The sequence below is a fragment of the Bubalus kerabau genome, chromosome 23 (assembly GCF_029407905.1).
Source record: "Bubalus kerabau isolate K-KA32 ecotype Philippines breed swamp buffalo chromosome 23, PCC_UOA_SB_1v2, whole genome shotgun sequence".
NCBI lineage: Eukaryota > Metazoa > Chordata > Mammalia > Artiodactyla > Bovidae > Bubalus > Bubalus kerabau.
The window spans coordinates 3,853,845-3,870,189 of NC_073646.1; the positions used below are offsets into that span (position 1 = coordinate 3,853,845).

Below are 16,345 nucleotides of genomic sequence, written 5' to 3' on the forward strand. Positions count from 1 at the left end.
ATAGAATTTTCTCCTAAAAGTATCTTAATTATCTGAAGGTTTGTTCTGCCAGTTTCCCCATAGCAGAGTGCCCAATTCCTGATCTCCACCCTGAATTCCTTTCAGGGCTTGTTCAAAGTCATTGACTACCCTGTCTAAACACTCAAGATTTGTAGCACTGGACAGGCAGCAACACTCCTTAGCTGGCAGAAGATACCATACCCAGGGCAAGTGAGGTCAAAGTATGCCTTTTGACAACTCAGGCAGGGCGAACCCGTAACTTCGTGTTGCCAAAACGGTGTTAGGGCCAGGGAGGTGGCATCAGGCTCCTTCTCCCGTCCCGTGGGCAGTCGGCGCCTAGTCGTGCGAGATCCGGGGTCGGGGGTGACGGACAGTCACACCCGCCTAACCCTCTCGCTGGGGCCTGGGCACTATGAACCTCGGCAAACACTCTCACCCGGCCGCCCAGCTCCTACAGAGGCCTCCTCTCCCTGGGTAGTAGGGGTTGGCCGGGAGCCAGGCAAAGCGCCCGCTGAGCCTGCAGCTCCCCACACTTTGGCTGCTCTGCTACTGCTAAGTCGCTTCAGTCGTGTCCGACTCTGCGACCCCATAGACAGCAGCCCACCAGGCTCCCCCGTCCCTGGGATTCTCCAGGCAAGAACACTGGAGTGGGTTGCCATTTCCTTCTCCAATGCATCAAAGTGAAAAGTGAAAGTGAAGTCGCTCAGTCGTGTCCGACCCTCAGCGACCCCATGGACTGCAGCCTTCCAGGCTCCTCCATCCATGGAACTTTCCAGACAAAAGTACTGGAGTGGCGGGCCATTGCCTTCTTGGCTGCTTTAGGAGCGCGAAAATGCACCGCCCAAATAGGGCGCCGGAAGTAAGCGCACGACTTCCGGTTCCCAGCCTGTGGGCCGCTCTAGCGCGTCTCGCCTCGTTGGTATTTCCACCGCCCTGCACGGCTCCAGTCAAAGGCCGCAAGATTGTTCCGAGCCCGCGCAAACCCACGTGCGAGCCCACTTCGCGAGTCTTGCCTCTAGTCCTTGCTCCAGGTGGAGGCCCACGCGGGTCTTCGCTGGCCTGCGGGGCCGGAGGTGCCGCCGCCGTGGAGCAGAGACTGCAAAGGAAGTTGACTTCTAATGCAGTTTCCTGGAGTAGCTCTGGAATTTTCTTCTGACTTCCGTTTTACCTCCATTATTAAATGGCCCGAAGTCATTCGTTAACCCCCTGTAAACCACAATCCTGCCAGCCTTCAAAATTAATCTCATTGCCATCTAAAACTACGGAAGTGTAAAGAAAAAATTTTTCATTAAAGTTCACCTCATTGCCAACGTTCATTAAAAAAAACCATTTATTAGATGTCAAATTGGCACATCAGATAAGACAGTCACTGCTCAGTGAGAGCCTGCACTGATGCGAATACACCAAAAACTGTAAAAGTCAAAATATTAAACAGCCCAAGTGCCTCCAACAAACATACTTCTAAGGGGTCCAAAGGAACTAGAGATTGCAGCATATTCTCAGGTTTATATAAATATATGTCATTTCCCCACCCTCCTCAGACTAACACAAGGAAAGATGTCAAAAAATAAGACAGAACTCCTGCAGTCAGATTGGGCCCTGAAAGGATGGATATCAAATATCAAGTCATCTTGATATTAGATCAACAGCTTTCTCAACCTGCAAAACTAAACAATGGATATACACATTTCTAATGAAAATCATTTATTCACTTTTTAAACAGATGGTCCAAGCAAAAACCCTTTCCAACTGAAATCCTATAGGCATAACAAATTTAATGAACAATTTCAAATAGACTCTTTATTCAGATAAACTGTAACCTGCTTAGCACACATATGCAGTAAATTGGCAGATTACTTTGAGCAAAATCTGCAGTATCATTATACAACATGTTGTAGTTATCAGAACAATGCTACTTAATTATACAGAACTGCAAGAGTCAGACTCAGAATGTCATTTGTGGTGAAATGTCACTTGTTTTTAGTTTTAACTCCCTGAATTACTGCATTAATCATTTTTTTGTGTTAAATGGGGAGATGTGAATAGACTATTACCTACTGCAGTAAAGCTGTAAACAAAATTATTTTTAGCTCAAGAATAACAATTCCACAGTTTTTAAAATTACAAAATGTCAAACGTTGACATCTGAATGTTATTGGAATAATGCTGTTTTCATCAGTGATGGCTGTTACAGACCTGATATTCTAGCAATCACATTAAGGACTTGTTTGACACACATTTTCATCACTACATCAATAACAAAACCCATGACATTTGTTCAATGGTTGATTTCCTCAGTACAAAGTTTTCACTCTGCATGTGTCAACATCCATGCTGCAAAATGTTGTGAACCAATTGTTCCTAGCAATAAACTTCTGCACTTAGTTTTTCATTCTTAACTTTCATCCAAATATTCATTAAAACTAACATGGTAGGCTAATGATATCTCTGAGTTAATGACCATCTGTGGACTCTGTCAGTTAACACTGTAAAGAAAGTGAAGTAGCTCAGTCGTGTCTGACTCTTTGCTATCCTGTGGAATGTAGCCTACCAGGCTCCTCCCTCCATGGGATTCTCCAGGCAAGAATACTGGAGTGGGTTGCCATTTCCTTCTCCAGGGGATCTTCCCAACCCAGGGATAAAACCTGGGTCTCCCGCTTTGCAGGCGGATGCTTTAACCTCTGAGCCACCAGTTTAAAACGCTGTAAACAGAAGGGTAAAAAAGCCATCATCATAAAAACAGCATGGGTCTCACTGATGGACACTGACCTCTTCCCTCAACCCCTTGGGCTCAGAGCCTCTGGTTCTTTAACAACCATTCCATATAACAGTATTTTGCTCCAGTATTTATAGGTAACAACAGTATCTAGAGACCTATATATTTTCAAGTATTTTGATTAAACAATTTTTTATATGTATCTTCCTTTAGATATGAGGAAGAAAACCTTTTTTAAAAAACCAAAACTCAACTAAAACCTTAAAGGCTGTACTCTGTAGAGTCTGCAATCTCTGATTATAGGGATGGGGTTTGAACCTGAAGTCCTGGGGAGTCTCTCTGTTGCTTTGTAACCATACATGTAAGTCAGGCTTGGGATGAAGTGCTAAGGGAGTGAAGCATGTGCACAGGGCAGCCGTCATGATGAGCATCCTTACCCACCTGTCTCAGTCCCCAGCTGCCTGCAGTTTTAACACGTGGTGCAAATGCCAACTTGCAACACAATGTGGCTGAGAGACCCAAGGTTAAATGCTAGCTTCAGTACGTTGCTATTTTTGTGTATGGGCAAAGTACCGCTTTTACCCTCTACTTCCCTTTTATGAAGTGAGGTAAGGTACTGCTTTTACCCTCTACTTCCCTTTTATGAAGTGAGGATAGTCCTTTTCTGTCAGATTTATTCTGAAGAGTAAATGATAAACATAAAGTATCAAATGTACAGACTAAACAAGAGTTAGAAATTGTGTATCATTCTTTGGTTCATACAAATGGAATCTGGATAGTAATTGAGTTAGAATTCTGCCTTCCTTCAGTGGCTGTGAAATTGACTAGGCTTCCTTGGTTATAAAACAGAAACCGTGGTGTCTAAATCAAGGCTGTGGTGAAAATTAAATGGTATATTACATGGAATCTGTGTACAATGCTTAGTACAGTGCCTGGCACATAAAGGGTAATTGTGCCCCAGTTTTCAGTACAGATACTGAGAAACACAAACATTAATGAAAATTTGCTATATCTACACAGTGTTTTGTGAATGGGTTTGCTGATCGAGAGTAAGATGTGTTTTCAACCTGAAATTTCTCCCACACCTGGTACATTTAAGAGGTTCCTCTCTCGTGTGACTCTTCTGGTGGCATGCAAGCTCTGAGTCCAAAATAAAACTTTCCGTGCATGTTTTGGGTCTATGGGGCTTTTCCCTTCTGTGAATGCTCTGATGAGAGATAAGCTCAGAGGCAGAAAGAAAGATCTTCGAACACGTGGAACACTTTAAGGGTTTGAATTTTGAGAATGAAAGCAAAATTTCCCCTCAGTTGCTGTAGTGTTCAGATTGGCCTTGTGGCCTCTCCTGGGCAGGGATACGAGGGCTGCCCAAAACATTTCCTGCTGGGGCTGCACAGCTGCTGGGAGGCTTACCGGTGCTTTTCCTCAGGCAAAGCCAGATTTGTTTTCTGACCAACATATTTATCGCCGGCTTTTGTGGCAGTGTGGGTTTTCTGATGCTGTGACAGTCCCCGGAGCTGCGTGAACCCCCTTCCACATATGCCACACCTATGGATTTTCTCCTTCAGGTGGGTCTTCCTGTGCTGAAACAGGTGCGAGGGCTGCTGCCACACTGTGCCGCACTCCACACTGGCGAGAAGCACTTATATGGCTTCTCACCAGTGTGGATTCTCCTGTGAGCTCTCAGGTTGGATCTGTGATTGAAAATCTTCCCGCAGTCATCACATTCACACTTTTTCTTTCCTACATGTGTTTTCTGATGCCAAACGAGGTATGAACTATCACTGAAGCTTTGGTCACATTCAGGACACTTGTATGACTTTTTGGTTTCTTTGGGAAATGGAAGAATTTTGGGAAGTGCTCTGGTTCTTAAACTTTGAGCTAGTTCTATCTTTGGGGTGTGGTTTTCAATGGTAACTAAAAGGCTTCTGAACCTTTTCTTGCAAGCAGAAGTTCCACCTGATATTTTCCTTTCCAAGTTTCCAGCTCCATGCTCAGAGCATTTTTCTCGGTAATAGATGAGGGGCACAGCAAGGGAACATTTTTCTAGGGCAAGCTCTTCAAGTCCCATAGATTCTAGATGTAGCAGCTGATTAATCTCAATCTTATCATTTTCTGCTGATAAAAACAAAACAAAATATAAACACCCTCAAGTAGTACTGGGGTAAGAACAAACTATTGATAGTTACACAGAGGACCAGAAAGTTGTAGGATAGCTGACAAAACTCAGGCCTGCCAGAAAGAAAAAAAAATCATTCCTTTTTAGTGTTCTCCCAAATATTCATAATTTATAAAGCCAATATGTCAACCCAAAAGGGATTTTCTTTTCCTTCCAAAGCAACAGCCCTATGATTGCCCCAGTTTGCTGCCTAGAAAGGGTTTCTGGGCTGAAGGGCAGTGTGTGGAAACCCAGTCCTCAGTGGTTTTGCTGATTCAAAAAGACCAAATTCAGGAAAGTCAACACAGCTAATGTGATGGCAAAAACCAGAGAAGAGGGCAGATGTCCAGGCACTGAGCTCTGGGCATCTAGATGGGGTCCCCTTAAGACTCTGGCTGCATATTAATCTGTACATGCATGTAAGGAAACAACCCCAGGCCCAGGAAAGAACCACTAAAAAGGAATAGAAAGAGCAATCTCCAGAGTTCACAAAACACTTCAGTAGTTCATGTTCCAAAGTGGAGACAGTCCCTGCCACACAAAGCATCAGGCAGTATCCTTAGACACTGCCTTAGCAGGAGGCCAAATCAGCCCCAGATTAAAGATTGCTCTGAATACACCCTAACAAAACAAAAAGCAAGCCTTGAAAGGATCATATTGATTCCAAGTAACTTAAATTAGCACCCCACACCAAAATCTGAAAACTGTTTTGAAAAAACAACAAAAACCAGCATCCAACAACATAAAACTCACAATGTCCAACATTCAATCAAAAATTACCGGGCATGGAAAGAAGCAGAAAAATATGACCCATAACTGGAAGCAAAATCAATCAAGAATATCAGACCCAGAAATGACAGATGACAAAACTAGTAGAAAGAACATTTAAAGGGCTATTATAAATGTGCTTCACATGTTCAAGAAGTTAGAGGAAAACAACATGATGAAAAAGAAGTAGAAAATATAAAATGTGAGTATTGGGAAAGTTCAAATAGTCAACCCTAGTCAAGGATAAAATCTACTTGGGCATGGGGACATTTCTACATATAGCTCCTTTTAAGTGAGAAAGGCACACGATTCTCTTAAGATTGAAGCAGTTTCCAACTTTTTAAAAATTTCCAAATAATAGTAACCCATACTAATGGAATTTCACAAGTAAAATTATGAATTGATCATAACAAATATTTGGAATGATTACCAGGTACTGCCATGTCTTATGCAAAACCATAGTCACTGTAATAGACGATTTTCCCCTTTTTTTGGCCACACCCTTTGGCTTGCCAGATTTTAGTTCTCCACTTGGGCAGTCCTAACCACTGAACCACCAGGGAATTACTGATTTTTGCCTAAGACTCATCTCACCCTTTGAAAATCACACTCTCATTCAAGTTATTGTCATTTCCACATAAATCATTCAAGGATAGGTCCCACTTTCCCATACCAACACGTGGATGAGCTATGCAATCCTAATCCTAGAAAGTTCCAAAACACAGGAAAAACAATTGTGTTACCAATCAAGGCCTTGTCCTTGAAACACTCCTGTGTCGCTTCTCTGCTGAGGGACCTCTGGGCAGGGTGCAGACTCACACACTCCTCTTGAGAAAAATAGACAGCCAGGTCCTCAAACAACACTGGTCCCTGAAACAACAGGACAGCCCATCTCAGGCCAAGCCAGAAAGCTACTACCTTACTCAGTCTGGGAATGCTGAGAAAAGCTAGAAATATCAGAGGCAAGAGCTTGTTGGAAAAGGTATCTGAGCACTGGGGTGGGGTTATGAGTGGGTTCTGAGTGTTGAAGGTAGGATTTAGGAAGCAGGGAGTAAAAATAGATGTAATTTTGGAGGCAGTACTATAAGGACCAAAATGGTAAACCCTGAGAAGTTCTGGAAGAGTGTGTTAGAAGAGAATAGAGGGAACAACTCTCAACAAGGGAGTTAAGTAGGGTTGCTCTAAGACAGCGCTACCCATTCTTTTCGGCACCAGGGACTGGTTACGTGGGAGACAGCTTTTCCACGGCCAGAGGTGGGAAGATGGGGAGGTGGTGGATTTCGGGATAATTCAAGCATATTACATTTAAAGAAGATGGCACCCCACTCCAGTACTCTTGCCTGGAAAATCCCATGGATGGAGGAGCCTGGTGGGCTGCAGTCCATGGGGTCGCTAAAGAGTCGGACATGACTGAGCGACTTCACTTTCACTTTTTACTTTCATGCATTGGAGAAGGCAATGGCAACCCACTCCAGTGTTCTTGCCTGGAGAATCCCAGGGATGGGGGAGCCTGGTGGGCTGCTGTCTGTGGGGTCGCACAGAGTCAGACACGACTGAAGCGGCTTAGCAGCAGCAGCTACATCTATTATTATATCAGCTCCACCTCAGATCATCAGGCATTAGACATTAGATTCTGGAAGTTGGGGACCCTTGCTATAAGAGAAAGGAGATGAGTGAGCAGCCCGGGAAGAATCACAAAGCGAACACGAGGTCTAGGATTCTCTCAATATCTTTCCCTTTGCTGGTCCCTCTCCTTCTTCCTCCTGACACTCATTGTTAAGCGCAGTTATATCCAGGCCTATTTCTCCTTCGCTAAGTTCACCAGTTCTATAAATCTATAGAATTCTGGTGTGATTAAGATCACCTGGGGTTTCTGTTTGTTTCTGTTCATTCAACAGGTGTGGAATGAATCTTAGAAAACTGTTTAAGTTTGAGCAGCATTTCAGAAATACTCGGAGGTACTCTTATGTAGTCTCCTATGGGCCCTGTTCCCAGTTGGAGGTCCTAAAAGGCCGGTTCTAATTAGCCATTTCTTCTGCCTTAGGTAGGAACAGACAGCTTGGTGAAAGGGCTCACGGGGCTCAGGAGCCCTCGCATCACGACCAGCATGCCTAACCCTCTTCTACAAGCGGCCAGGCGGAGGCCAGAAAGGAGCGACCAGACCTTGGACCAAGAGAAGGGGACCTGGTCTCACGTGGGCCTCGGTTGTAGGGTGTGTGGATGCCATCTTGGGGGGAGGGTGGGGTGGTGGTAGTGCTTTCTTCCAGTCGCCACAGGGACCTCGGGGCAGATAAGGGAGGGGAGAGAATAGTCCTTGGAGGGGCCAATTCGGCTGTCGAGCTCCTCCACGCACCCCCTCGCTTCCCCGAACCCTTTAAGACCTGAGGCGATAACTCCTCTCCCGGGCGCAGCCTCGGAAAGGCAGACTCCCGGGCTGGTCGGGCCCGCCTAGGGCTTCGAGACTAAAAATCTCAGGAAGCCTGCAAAAGCAACAAAAAGCGACGCTCAGCTGAGACTAGAGACCAGGAGCCGGGGCACTACTAAGCTCCTACTCTCCCTTACGCTACACATGCAGAGAAAGCCGGGAGAAGCGGTCCACCCTCGTGCTTTTCCGCAGCTCTGCCCTGTGATTGGCCAGCGTGATCTCAGAGGGGATAGTCCCTTTTGAATATCGACCAATCGGGCGCCTTAACAGAAGATCTGAGGCTCACCGGGCATTCTGGGAGATATAGTTTTCCCTCGGTTTTCCCAAGCATTTCCGGTTCCGCTACCTGGGTCTCCTCTGTGAGCTCCCTACCTGCCGACCTGAGGAAGTGGAACGTTAGCTTGACCACGGAGGGAGGGGCGTAATGTTTCAAGGAAGAAGCAGAGCAAGCCGATGAGGAGAATCCGGTACCCGAAGAGTATCGGTACTGAAATGTAGGTTTGGCCGGCATTGTCCCATGGGTCCTAAACTTCGGTCGAGCAGGGGTGAGGTCTCTGAGTGGCCAGGAGTACGGGTTCTAATCTTGACCTGTGTCTTGGGTGGACGGCGAGGCGGTGGAATGTAAATGAGGTATCATCTGCGTGGGCAGAGTTCAGGTCGGCATAGGCGGGATTGCTAATATGTCCGAAGTATTCTAGGGGCATTGTGCCCGGGGAATGCACCCCAACCGACCCAGATTGAGCTCAGAGCCACAACGGGCCTCAGGCGGCAGTACAGCCATCCGATTGCTTCGAGGGACATGATAGGCCACCTAATACTTCACAGTCGATTTGCCCCATTACCACATATATCCTCTTTACTGGCACTGGGTGCCGTAGCTGTAGGGGTTTGGTATTAGAAATTTGAGCTCCTTCCGCAGCTCTGCACTAATTGCTTGTGACCTTTTGGCCTGTATATCAATACAGGTTTGCCTTCCCCGGGTGATAAAAGCTCAGAATATCTCTCTTCAGAGGGCAGTTTCAAAGAAGTTTTCAGTTTACAAAGGTGTTTGCAAAAACACGGATTGTATTATCTTCTTAGAAAATTCTGAGTATGTCTCAATATATTTTCTTGGGAGGATGCACCTCTCTCTTCTGTTCACATTCCAGTCTCTAGATCTTAGTCAGGAGGTCACATAACCGCACCCAGCTCAAAGGAGGCAGGGAAGCTAGTAGTACTCTGGCAGCCCACACCCAGCTAAAAAGCACAAGTGACAGAGGGAGGAAGCAGATTCTGGAGACAGCTGGCAGTAAGGGCCATGGAGATATGTTGAAAATGGAAAAAGATGAATGGACGTGGATGGGAAGACATGAAGATGTTCATTGAAGAATTACAGTCAAGAAAAATTGGAAATGACTTAATTTCTAAGTATTTTTCCTCTTTTGCAGGAGGAAACATTGCAGCCAATTAAGATGCTATATAGAAGTTTTTGATAACATGGGGAAATGTATCCAATGTAAGTTTTAAAATGTGATACATTTATACAATGTATACAACTTGTATACATTTATACAATGTATATAGTGCATACAACTTGTATACATACAACTTGTATACATTGTATACAAGTTGTGCATGAAATGCCATCATAATTAAAAATGTATTGAGGGACTTCCCTGGTGGTCCCCTGGTTAAGACTCCACACTCCCAAAGCAGGGGCCTCAGGTTAAATAAATATTATTATTATTATTTTTTTTTAAAGACTGTTTCCCTTCCTCTTATAACCTGCTTACCAAGTTTCTGGTTATCAATCTAGTGTCCCAGGAACACTAAGAGAAGAGGTGTCTGGAGCAGGAGTAGGAGCATTTCAGTAACTCTTAACTATCAGAAACTAAGCCAGAATTTGGTTTAAACCTCACTCTTCTGTGAGTCTGATGGGTAAGCCCAGTCTCAGGGTACATTGACAGAAAAATGGAGAATCAGATCCTTCCAATATACTGTCCTGTGTTAGTCCAGGCTAAGTGACTCTCAGTTCAGTTCTGTTCAGTCGCTCAGTCGTGTCCGACTCTTTGTGACCCCATGAATCGCAGCAAGCCAGGCCTCCCTGTCCATCACCAACTCCCGGAGTTCACCCACACTCACGTCCATCGAGTCAGTGATGCCATCCAGCCATCTCATCCTCTGGCGTCCCCTTCTCCTCCTGCCCCCAATACCTCCCAGCATCAGGGTCTTTTCCAGTAAGTCAACTCTTCCCATGAGATGGCCAAAGTGCTGGAGTTTCAGCTTTAGCATCATTCCCTCCAAAGAAATCCCAGGGCTGATCTCCTTCAGAATGGACTGGTTGGATCTCCTTGCAGTCCAAGGGACTCTCAAGAGTCTTCTCCAACACCACAGTTCAAAAGCATCAATTCTTCGGCGCTCAGCCTTCTTCACAGTCCAACTCTCACATCCATACATGACCACAGGAAAAACCATAGCCTTGACTAGACGGAGCTTTGTTGGCAAAGTAATGTCTCTGCTTTTGAATATGCTATCTAGGTTGGACATAACTTTCCTTCCAAGGAGTAAGCGTCTTTTAATTTCATGGCTGCAGTTACCGTCTGTAGTGATTTTGGAGCCCCAAAAAATAAAGTCTGACACTGTTTCCACTGTTTCCCCATCTATTTCCCATGAAGTGATGGGACCAGATGCCATGATCTTAGTTTTCTGAATGTTGAGCTTTAAGCCAACTTTTTCACTCTCCACTTTCACCTTCATCAAGAGGCTTTTGAGTTCCTCTTCACTTTTTGCCATAAGGGTGGTGTCATCTGCATATCTGAGGTTATTGATATTTCTCCCGGCAATCTTGATTCCAGCTTGTGTTTCTTCCAGTCCAGCATTTCTCATGATGTACTCTGCATATAAGTTAAATAAGCAGGGTGATAATGTACAGCCTTGATGTACTCCTTTTCCTATTTGGAACCAGTCTGTTGTTCCATGTCCAGTTCTAACTGTTGCTTCCTGACCTGCATACAGATTTCTCAAGAGGCAGGTCAGGTGGTCTCGTATTCCCATCTCTTAAAGAATTTTCCTCAGTTTATTGTGATCCACACAGTCAAAGGCTTTGGCATAGTCAATAAAGCAGAAATAGATGTTTTTCTGGAATTCTCTTGCTTTTTCCATGATCCAGCGGATGTTGGCAATTTGATCTCTGGTTCCTCTGCCTTTTCTAAAACCAGCTTGAACATCAGGAATTTCACAGTTCACATATTGCTGAAGCCTGGCTTGGAGAATTTTGAGCATTACTTTACTACCATGTGAGATGAGTACAATTGTGTGGTAGTTTGAGCATTGTTTGGCATTGCCTTTCTTTGGGATTGGAATGAAAACTGACCTTTTCGAGTCCTGTGGCCACTGCTGAGTTTTCCAAATTTGCTGGCAGATTGAGTGCAGCACTTTCACAGCATCATCTTTCAGGATTTGGAATAGCTCAACTGGAATTCCATCACCTCCACTAGCTTTGTTTGTAGTGATGCTTTCTAAGGCCCACTTGACTTCACATTCCAGGATGTCTGGCTCTAGATGAGTGAGCACATCATCGTGATTATCTGGGTCATGAAGATCTTTTTTGTATAGTCCTTCTGTGTATTCTTGCCACCTCTTCTTAATATCTTCTGCTTCTGTTAGGTCCATACCATTTCTGTCCTTTATCGAGCCCATCTTTGCATGAAATGTCCCCTTGGTAGCTCTAATTTTCTTGACGAGATCTCTAGTCTTTCCCATTCTGTTGTTTTCCTCTATTTGCATTGATCGCTGAGGAAGGCTTTCTTATCTCTTGCTATTCTTTGGAACTCTGCATTCAGATGCTTATATCTTTCCTTTGCCCCTTTGCTTTTCACTTCTCTTCTTTTCACAGCTATTTGTAAGGCTTCCCCAGACAGCCATTTTGTTTTTTTGCATTTCTTTTCCATGGGGATGGTCTTGATCCCTGTCCCTGTACAATGTCACGAACTTCCGTCCATAGTTCATCAGGCGTCTATCTATCAGATCTGGTCCCTTAAATCTATTTCTCACTTCCACTGTATAATCATAAGGGATTTGATTTAGGTCATACCTGAATGGTCTAGTGGTTTTCCCTACTTTCTTCAATTTAAGTCTGAATTTGGCAATAAGGAGTTCATGATCTGAGCCACAGTCAGCTCCTGGTCTTGTTTTTGTTGACTGTATAGAGCTTCTCCATCTTTGGCTGCAAAGAATATAATCAATCTGATTTCGGTGTTGACCATCTGGTGATGTCCATGTGTAGAGTCTTCTCTAAGTGACTCTGTCTCAGTTTTAATTGCAGAAATCAGTATCATCCTTTGTCATCCAAGTGTACACTTGCATCATTTTTCAGCCAAAGGAATTTTTTTTTGGAAGCAACTTACTTGATTCCTGGTTGTACTGTCTTTGATCCATGCAAATTTTCCCCCTTCACTTATTTTAAAATACAAATGTGATAAAGTCTTTGGTTCTTTACACTTACATGTATCCAGAGAGTTGTGGGGGCGTCTTTGTTGGTTTTTTGTTGTGGTAGTGGTAGTTGTTTTTTGGGCATGCCACCCAGCTTGTGGAATCCTAGTTCCCAGACCAAGGATTGATCCTAATCACCAAGTCCCAGTCACTAGATCACCAGAAATTCTCTAGAGAGATTGTTTGCCCATGTAGATCTATTTTATGGATTTTTCTCTTTTCATTGTGGTTTATTACAGAATACTGAATATATTTCCAAGTGGTATACAGTAGGACCTTGTTGTTTATTTATTTTATATACAGTAGTTTGTATTTGCTAATCCCAGACTCTTAATTTATTCCTCCACCACTCCCTTTCTCCTTTGGTAATACATGCCCAAGACTAGGATTGCTTGATCATATGACAACTCTATTTTTAGTTTTCTAAGGCGCCTCCATATTGTTCTCCATAGTGGCTGCATAATTTACATTCCTACCAACATTGTAGGAGGTTCTGCTTTTCTATGCACCCTCTCCAACGGTTGTTATTTGGCTGCTTGAGGTGAACAGCCGGCTCACTTGAGAAGACCCTGATGCTTGGAAAGATTGAAGGCAAAAGGAGAAGGGGGAAGCAGAGGATGATGTGGTTAGATAGCATCACTGACTCAGTGGACATGAATCAGAGCAAATTCCGGGGTGAAGGACAGGGAAGCCTGGTGTGCTGCAGTCCAGAGTTGGACAGGACTTAGCAACTGAACAACGACAATTAAAAAGACTTCAAATTGTGTAGTTTTGTGATTTACAATGTTGTGTTAATTAATTTCAGGTTTACATCACAGTGATTGAGTTATACATATATTGAATCTTTTTCAGGTTCTTTACCCACATAGGTTATTACAAAATACTGAGTAGAGTTTCCTGTGCTATACAGTAGGTCCTTGTTGGTCTGTTGATGGACATTTAGGTTGCTTCCATGTCTTGGCTATTGTACACAGTGCTGCAGTGAACATTGAGCTGCATGTGTCTTTTCTTTTTTAATTAATTCGAGTATGACTGCGTTACAGTGTTGTTAGTTTCTACTGCACAGCAAAGTGAATCAACTATACATATATACATATATCCCCTCTTTTTTGGCATTGTTTTCCATTTAGGTCACCCACAGAGTACTGAGTAGAATTCCCTGAGCTATACAGTGTTCTTATTAGTTATCTATTTTATACACAGTATCAGTAGTGTATATATGGCAATCCCAATCTCCCAATTCATCCTATCCTCCCATCCCCCTTGGTGTCCATACATTTATTTTCTACATCTATGCCTCTATTTCTGTTTTGCAAATAAGATCATCTGTATCATTTTTCTAGATTATATATATACATTAATATATTCTATTTGTCTCTTTCTGACTTACTTCACTCTGTATGACAATCTCTAGGTCCATTCACATCTCTACAGATGACCCAATTTCATTCCTTTTTATGGCTGAATAATAATCCGATGTATATTTGGTACACATCTTCTTTATCCATTCCTCTGGTTTTTAAATTTTATTTATTTTTATTTACTTTTGGTGCTGGGTCTTCATTGCCTCTGCACAGGCTTTCTCTAGGTGCAGTGATCAGGGTCTACTCTTCGTCACAGAGCACGGGATTCTCATTGCAGTGGCTTCTCTCGTTGCAGAGCACAGGCTCCAGCTGCGTGGGCTTCAGTAGTTGCAGCTCACAGGCACACGAGTTGCAGCTCGCAGGCTCAGTGGTTGTGGCACATGGGCTTAGTTGCTCCATGGAATGGGAATCTTCCCGGATCAGGGATCAAACCCATGTCCCCTGCATTGGCAGGCCAATTCTTAACCAGTGGACAGCTAGGGAAGTTCTATCCATTCCTTTGTTGATGAACATTTAGGTTGCTTTCATGTCCTGGCAATTGTAAATAGTGCTGCAATGAACATTCGGGTGCATATATCTTGTCGAAGTACGGTTTTCTCTAGGTATATGCCTAGAAGTGCAATTGCTGGCTTTTTATTTGTAGATTTTTTAATGAGGGTCATTTTGACCTGTGTGAGATTGTACCTTGTAGGTTTGATTTGCATTTCTCTAATAATTAGCAGAGTTGAGCATCTTTTCATGGGCCTATTGGCTGTCTGTATGTCGTATTTGGAGAAATGTCTATTTAGATCTTCTCCCCATTTGATTGGGTTTTTTTGTTGTTGTTGAGTTGTATGAGCTGTTTGTTTATTTTAAAAAAATTATTTAGGCTGTGCTGGGACTTAGTTGTGGCTTGAGTTGTATGAGCTGTTTGTATATTTAATTTTTTTTTTTTTAAGGCTGTGCTTGGACTTAGTTGTGGCATGCGGGGTCTTCAGTTGTGGCATGCAGGATCTAGTTCCCTGACCAGGGATGGAACCTGCGCCCCCTGCATTGGGAACATGGAGTCTTAGTCACTGGACCACCAGGGAAGTCCCTGTTTGTAAATTTTTCGAAATTAAGACCTTGTCAGTCACATAATTTAAAAATATTTTCTCCTAGTTGTCTTTTCATTTTGTTTATGGTTTCCTTTGCTGTGCAAAAACATGTAAGCTTGATTAGGTCCCATTTGTTTTTTATTTTTGCTTCTATTTCTATTGCCTTGGGAGACTGGCCTAAGAAAATATTGCTACGATGTATGTCAGGGAATGTTTTGCCTATGATCTCGTCTAGGAGTTTTGTGTCTTATATTTAAGTCTTTAAGCCATTTTGAGTTTATCTTTGTGTATAGTGTAAAGGTGTGTTCTAACTTCATTGATATACATGCCGCTGTCTAACTTTCCCAACACCACTTCCTGAAGAGACTGTTTTTTCTCTTGTATATTCTTGCCCCTGTGTTGAAGATTAATAGACCATAGTTATGTAGTTTATTTCTGAGCTTTCTGTTCTGTTCCATTGATCCATATGTCTGTTTTTGTGCAAATACTACACTGTTTTGATTACTGTTGCTGGAAGGATTATGCCTCCAGCTTTGTTCTTTTCCCCCAGGGTTGCTTTGGTAATTTGGGGTCTTTTATGGTTCCATATAAATTTTAGGATTACTTTTTCTAATTTTGTGAAAAATATCACAGTTAATTAAATAATAGGGATCACATTAAATCCATAGATTGCTTTGAGTAGCACGAGCATTTTAACATTAATTCTTCTAATCCAAGAGCATGGGATCTCTTTCCACTTATTTAAATAATCTTCAATTTCCTTTTATCATTTTATAGTTCTCAACATCTAAGCCTTTTACCTCCTTAGTCAGGTTTATTCCTAAATTTTTTTTGGGGGGGGGGGGGCAGTTTCAAAAGGGATTTTTAAATTTTGCTCTCTCTTTCATTGTTAGTGTGAAGAAGTGCAGTGGATTTCTGTGTGATCCATGCAAATGTTAATAAACCCATCAGAACCATGAGTCAGAACAATCCACTTCACCTCAAGCCAGTCTCCTGGAGCCTTTCTCCTCTCCTAGGAGTGCTCCAAGGATAGTCCCGTGTCCTCTCAGGCAAAGCAGATGCTGGTCAACAAGCTGTCTGTCTGTAGAACTTGCCATGAAGTGGCTTGTTCATGCTCTGTTTCTAGGATCCTGGAAAAATGTTTCTGAGGTCTACCTGGAAAGTCTGGTTTTGGAAACCCAGCTATTTTCCTGGGTGTCAGGAAGGTTGTGATCCAAGAGAATGCATCATAGTTTTATTTGTTTAATCACTTATTTATTTTGGCTTGTGCACGGGCATTGAGCAGGGACTTCTCTAGTTGGGGTGCAAGGGAGCTTCTCTTGCTGTGGAGCTTGGGCTCGAGAGTGTGTGGACTCACTAGTTGCAGCTCTC

At 43.3% G+C, this 16,345-nt stretch overlaps 1 protein-coding gene and 1 long non-coding RNA gene across 2 annotated transcripts; one reads left to right on the top strand and one right to left on the bottom strand.

The window, feature by feature from the left end:
• Nucleotides 1–3,882: 3,882 nt before the first annotated feature.
• Nucleotides 3,883–6,937, bottom strand: ZNF597 (zinc finger protein 597). Its single transcript, XM_055562725.1, is given in 4 exon segments — nucleotides 3,883–4,341; nucleotides 4,344–4,831; nucleotides 6,383–6,509; nucleotides 6,836–6,937. Coding segments are annotated over 4 exon segments (936 nt in total). The 3' UTR covers nucleotides 3,883–4,122.
• A 288-nt stretch (nucleotides 6,938–7,225) lies between these two features.
• On the top strand, nucleotides 7,226–15,557 carry LOC129637832 (uncharacterized). Its single transcript, XR_008707593.1, has 3 exons — nucleotides 7,226–8,558; nucleotides 9,492–9,559; nucleotides 14,837–15,557. It is a non-coding gene; the product is annotated as an uncharacterized LOC129637832 (long non-coding RNA).
• Nucleotides 15,558–16,345: the final 788 nt, after the last annotated feature.